This window comes from Cavia porcellus, unplaced genomic scaffold (assembly GCF_034190915.1).
Source record: "Cavia porcellus strain 051 isolate PalLab524CR breed Dunkin Hartley unplaced genomic scaffold, mCavPor4.1 scaffold_7, whole genome shotgun sequence".
NCBI classification, from domain to species: Eukaryota; Metazoa; Chordata; class Mammalia; order Rodentia; family Caviidae; genus Cavia; species Cavia porcellus.
In genome coordinates, this window is record NW_026947490.1 from 36720603 (window position 1) to 36726203 (window position 5601).

General features: G+C 57.9%; 1 protein-coding gene across 1 annotated transcript; it reads left to right on the top strand.

Annotated features, from left to right (window-relative positions):
• Positions 1 to 789: 789 nt before the first annotated feature.
• On the top strand, positions 790 to 5382 carry LOC100714801 (zinc finger and SCAN domain-containing protein 5B). Its single transcript, XM_013155126.1, has 5 exons — positions 790 to 836; positions 1838 to 2219; positions 3261 to 3449; positions 3918 to 4062; positions 4628 to 5382. The coding sequence occupies exons 1-5, from the start codon at positions 790 to 792 to the stop codon at positions 5380 to 5382; spliced, it is 1518 nt and encodes a 505-aa protein (XP_013010580.1).
• The last annotated feature ends 219 nt before the right edge of the window (positions 5383 to 5601 follow it).

The window sequence follows — 5601 nt, forward strand, 5'->3', positions numbered from 1 at the left end:
TTAGCACTCAGGAGGCTGAGGCAGGAGGATCACAGAGACAAAGAGTTCAAGGCCAGGCTGGCTCGCTCATCAGCATCCCTGAATTGCATCTCTAATGCAGAGAAAAAGTATTTTTTCCCTATGAATTTAAACCAGAATCAGCCTAAAACCAACATCCTTCCAATCTACATTAAATTTTTAAAATTTATACTTCACTTTTTGAAATAGTCTCACTGTGTAGTGCAGGCTGGCCTCAAAATTGTGGTGATTCTCCTGCCTCAGCCTCCCAAGTGCTTGGGATTACAGGCGTGCACCACCACACCCGGCTCATTTATTTTGTTGAGAGAGACAGTATCCCTAAATTGCCCAGGCTGAGCTCATATTTGCGTTCCTCCTGCCTCAGCCTCCCTATTGCTGGGATTACTGGTGCATGTCTTTCAGTTTATTTGAAACGAAATCTTGCTGGATGCATCTGTAGTAAATGAAACACAAGCCCCACCCAACTATAAACTATAAACTAAACTATAAACTATAAACTATAAACTAAACAGGCAGGGGTCGCCCTCGCTGGGGCGCAGAGCTTCCCGCCTCGAGCACGCAGCACGTGGCCGAGGTGGGCCACAAGTGTCTCCAGAGCAGACGTGTCCAATCATTAGTGTGCTCTGGGCGGGGCCTCGCGGGGATGGCGTATCATTAGCGCGGGCATTCTGGGCGGAACCAATCCCAGAGCGGACTGGGCACAGGGCGGGCCCTATAAATAGCGGCGTCGTGGTCCACTTGCTACACAGCGTCAGGCAGAGGGGACGCGATATGAACTTCCAGTGCGGCCAGCGACTCTCTGCGGAGGCCACGGCCAGGTGAGTTTGGGGTGCGGACCTTTGCAGTACCTCCGAGCTCAGGGGCTGTCCGCGGCCGTGGTTTGTGCCGCCCTCGCGTTGGATTTTAAACCAGGGTTTGCAGGTTTAGCTCCCTTGAAGTGTGCGTGTGCTCGCGGCCTTGGGGGCTGAAACGGGGCCTTTCCTCAATGTCCAGTTTTATCCTGGGGAGGGTGGACCCGTGCGCCATCTCCTCTTGTTCTGTTTATTCCCAATCCCGTCTTCTCTGCAGTCCTCCTTTCCCTCTCTATGTATGGAAGTTGGCTTGAATTTGGGGTTGTCCTACCTTTGCCTCCGGATCCTTGGTTTATGGTGTTCTTATGCCCATAATCTGCACGCTTTGAGAGGAGAAGATAGTGAATTTTACGTTGAGTGCGTTTCAGTGTTACTGCGGTAGGGAAACGCCTGGGTTAGAGTCTGTCTCTGGTGGTGTTTTTCCTTTGCTTGTTTGTTTCTTGAGACAGGGTCTTGCTGTGTAGCCCAGGCAGGCCTCAGTGACTCATTGTGCTGTCTTCCCAGAGCACATAAATGTCGTTGGGCCAAGGAGGAAATGCACACAGAAACATGAGATTAAGGTGCCCAGTATTGCTTTGTTTTGCTGTGATCCGAGCGCTCTGGGAGGCTGAGGCAGGAGTCCAAGTGTGAGCATAGCCCGGGCAATTCAGCGACTTACCAGGATAAGTCGGAGAATAAACAGTAATGGGCTGGGGTGCAGCTCCGCAGGGAGGCTCTGGGTTCAGTCCCAGTACCCACGAGAAACCCCTCAGATGTTGTTGTGGCTTTGGATTTTAGGAGTGCCCTTTGCTCTCCGGACAGGAACAGCTCCCATTTTGGGGTGGGAAGCTGGGCGTGTTTGTGGTCAGGGAGGGCCCTGTCCAGCGGTGCGTGTGTCTGCGGGAGGGAGGCACTGGAGGATGAGGGGTTCAGAAGGGCGGGAAGGCCGGATGGGATGGTGGCACCGACCTGTGCTTCCTTCCCTGCAGCCTTCCTAATTGCGGCAGAGGGATTCTGGCCCGGCAGATGTCACCCAGGCAGGAGTCTGCCCTCCCCTCAGCCAAGCACCACCGGGGTCCCTGGGATCAAGGCAGGCAGGAGGAGGACCCTGAAAAGTGGCACCTGCACTTCAGGGCCTTCCGCTGGAATGGCTCAGACCCCGTGCGCCAGCTGCAGGAGCTGTCGGAATTGTGCCATCGCTGGTTGCGGCCTGACCTGCACTCCAAGGAGCAGATCCTGGAGCAGCTGGTACTGGAGCAGCTGTTGATCTCAGCGCCGGAGGAGCTGCAGGTCCTGATCCGGGAGGGCAGCGTGCGGAGCCGCAGGGACCTGGAGGAGATGCTGCAGGGCCGAGGGAGGCCTGTGCAGTCGGTGAGCAGGACTGGGGTCGGTGACACCTGAGGGGCCCCTGTCTCGGGGAGGCACCCTTGTCTCTGGGGGATGGAGGCCAGAAATGCTGCCACTAGCCCAGCAGGCCCAGGATGGGTCCCTGCATGTGCCGCATTGAGGCTGAGTCCCGCCAGTCCACGTCCCAGGTCAGCCTCAGGCAGCTCTTCAGGGCTGGAGCAGGGCTGTTTCTTGAGGTTTTTTACTTGTGGTACGGGGGTGGCACCCAGACCCTTTGCACGAAGCTGTATCCCAGCCCTCTTTTCATTTTAGTAACAGGGTCTCCCCAAGTTACTAAGCTGCCAGGCAGAGTTCAAACCTGTGAGCCTCCTGCCTCAGCCTCTCAAATCCTGGGATTGCAGGTGTGCCTCACTTGCCTGGCTGTGAAGTTTTGATTTTTAACCCATTAAGGAGAAATAAACAGGCAAGGGCCTGACCTCAGTCTGGAGCAGTGCTGGGAAGGGCAGGCTTGCCCGGGTGGGGGCGTCTGTCCCAGCCTGGGGACACAGGGCTTCTAGCACCTAGGGGTGGGTGGCTAAGGGCAGAGATGGCACAGCTTCCCAGCACCCTTCAGGCTCAGGGCCCCACCAGAGAGGGCGTCAAGTCTGAGACGCTGGGTTGAGACTGGTGTACAACCATGGGACTAGTGCCAGGGCTGGGGGAAGCAGTGGTGCTGGCAGGAAGAGGGCAGGCCAGGGCGATGGGGTGGGGATCTCTGTGAGCCCTTCCACACCCAGGGCTGGGAAATGCCCTGGGCACATGGGTTGCATGGAGCAGAAATGTTCATCTTCTCTTTCCTCTAGGTTTGGGGACCCTGACATCCAAATGGCACTGTTCTGTAACTCTCAAATACTGGGCACATCGACAGGAGCTGGGATGGTAGAAGTGGTGGCTGGGCTGTGGTGGCCCCAGCATGTTGGTGTCCAGGCAGCAGACGCTGGCCATGCAGTCACTGGGAGGAGTCAAGATCACAGGTCTGGGTCCCCCCACAGGTTCTGACCACAGTTCTGGTGGTGTCTCCCACAGTCCATCGTCATCTACCAAGGACAGAAGTTTCTTGTGCACAATGCAGACATGGAGATGGACAGGAGAAGCAGCACCATCAACTTGTCTACCACACGCCGGTGCTCAGAGGGTGCAGCCCAGCCCCACCAGAGCCCGCTCAGCCCACAACTGCAGGACCTGGCAGGGGTCGGGGGGTCAGCGGGGACCCAGGTGAATGTCCTACGTCCCTGGGTGTCAGGCCAGTCAATGGCCATGGTGACAGACTTGGTGCCTCTAGCCAGCATCTTCTAAGATTGTTTCGTAGCATAGCCTGCCACGCAGGTCATTTTTGGAAATTTGTTAATTCTGTGGCCCCAAGTGGGGTTGCTCAACCCCCACAGAGTGCTGGGATCATCCTGAGGTGGCTTTGGGTTGCCCTTCCCAGGGCAGAGGAACCTCAGCCGGCATCCAGCTTGAGGAGTAGATGGGGAGAAGCTGATGGGGAGATGCCGGGATGCTGGGTGACGGGTGCAAGGGTGGGGGAGAGCAGTTTAGGGCACAGATGTGACTGGGGGTGGCAGTTACAGGTTAAGGCAAACCCGGGGGGCAGCAAGGGTGTTTTTGGGCACCCCAGGAGGCTTAGGGAGGTAAGCAGCTCCCTAACCGAGACCTGTGATTCTGTGTGTTCCCTACCCACAGCGAAAGGCTACCCTACCAAAGATGACACCCGAGAAAGGGGACCAGGCCCAACGAGAGGAAGGGGACCAGGCACAACGAGAGGATGGGGAGGAGGTGCCAGCATCAGCACCAGAGCCCCTAGAGCCTCTGCTCCCATTGGCTGTGGGTGAGTAGGGGCACGGGGACCCCTAGGCACAGGGCTGCTCCGCCAGGGTCCCTACCAGTCACCTGCCCCTGCTGTGGGCTCAGACCTGCAGAGTGGCCCCCATGTTCCCCGAAGGGTTAGGGTAGGAAGTTTCTAGGTTCCTGGCAGCCACCTGCAGATGCTCTGAGTTCATTTGGACTGCATGTGTTACCCGGGTCTGGGTGGCAGGGATGCAACAAGAGCACCTGCATGTCCTCCAGTGTAAGAGCGACACAGCTGGTTACTTTCACATGGTTCTTTGCCTTTGCGTGTGCGCACATCACTTGTCGACAGCAGCCCTTGGTATTCCCAGGCAAGGAGCGAGACTGTGAGCCTTCCTTAACTCAAAGCCCAACTGTTAGAGACCCCTGTCCTGTTAGGCTGGGCTGCGTCTTCTTCACGATTCCTTAGAAAAACAAAAGGGGCTTTTGAGATGACTTTTCCTAATCACATGGCCACCAAGCTGCAGTGCTTTATGAACACGATTTAAAAGTCAAACGCAGTTTCCAAAAAAAAAAAAAAATGCTGACCTGCCCTTCCCCAGCAGGTTCTGCAGTGACACTGGACGACAGGGAGCCCCGAGAAGAGGACATCTCCGCCTCCGCTGAGGAGGGAGAGCACAGGAAGCGAAAGAATCGAGAGGAGGATCAAGAGGAGGCAGCCCCTGGCTCTGCCGCAGACACCCGGGCTCCTGAAAGAAGAGGCCGCTTGGAGGCTGCACCTGGAAGAAACACCCCCAGGAGGAGGAGGAGCTCGGCCCAGAACCTGTGCCCAGCCCGTCCCCAGGGAGGCGCTGGGCTAGACAGGGTGATTGGGGGGCGCCAGGAAGCCCTGGGGCCTGCGGCGCACAGGTGTGGGGTGTGCGGCAGGGCTTTCCAGTATCGCTCGCAGCTGGTCATCCATCAGCGGTCACACACGGGCGAGCGGCCCTTCAGCTGTGACCAGTGCCACAAGGGCTTCATGCAGCTGTCCGACCTGCGTGTGCACCGGCGCATCCATACCGGCGAGCGGCCCTTCCGCTGCCGCCTGTGCCCCAAGGCCTTCACACACGAGTCCACGCTGCTGGGCCACATGCGTGTGCACACCCGCGAGCAGCCCTACGCCTGCAAGCACTGCGGCAAGAGCTTCAGCCACCGCGGGAACCTCAATGTGCACACGCGCATCCACACACAGGCCAAGCCCTACCTGTGCCCCGTGTGCGGACTGGCCTTTCGCCAGCTGGGCACCATGAAGCGCCACTGCAGGGTCCACGCCAAGGCCGGACACCAGGAGGGCTCTGCGCCCGAGCCGTCTAGGTCCTAGCCATGGGAGGTGGAGTAGGAGCCCGCGCTTTGGGCCTCAGTCCAAAGCCGTGGCTGGGACAGCGTTTGGGGGCCTTGCCAGGCAGTGGCACCTGTTGTGGGGCCCATGACTTACTCTTTGATCCTGGTTTGGGGGATCAAGCTCAGGTCGGCTCCTTTGTTGAGCAGAACCTCATGAGTCACTGAGCTGCCCAGGCGAGTCCACACTTGCAGTCCTCCC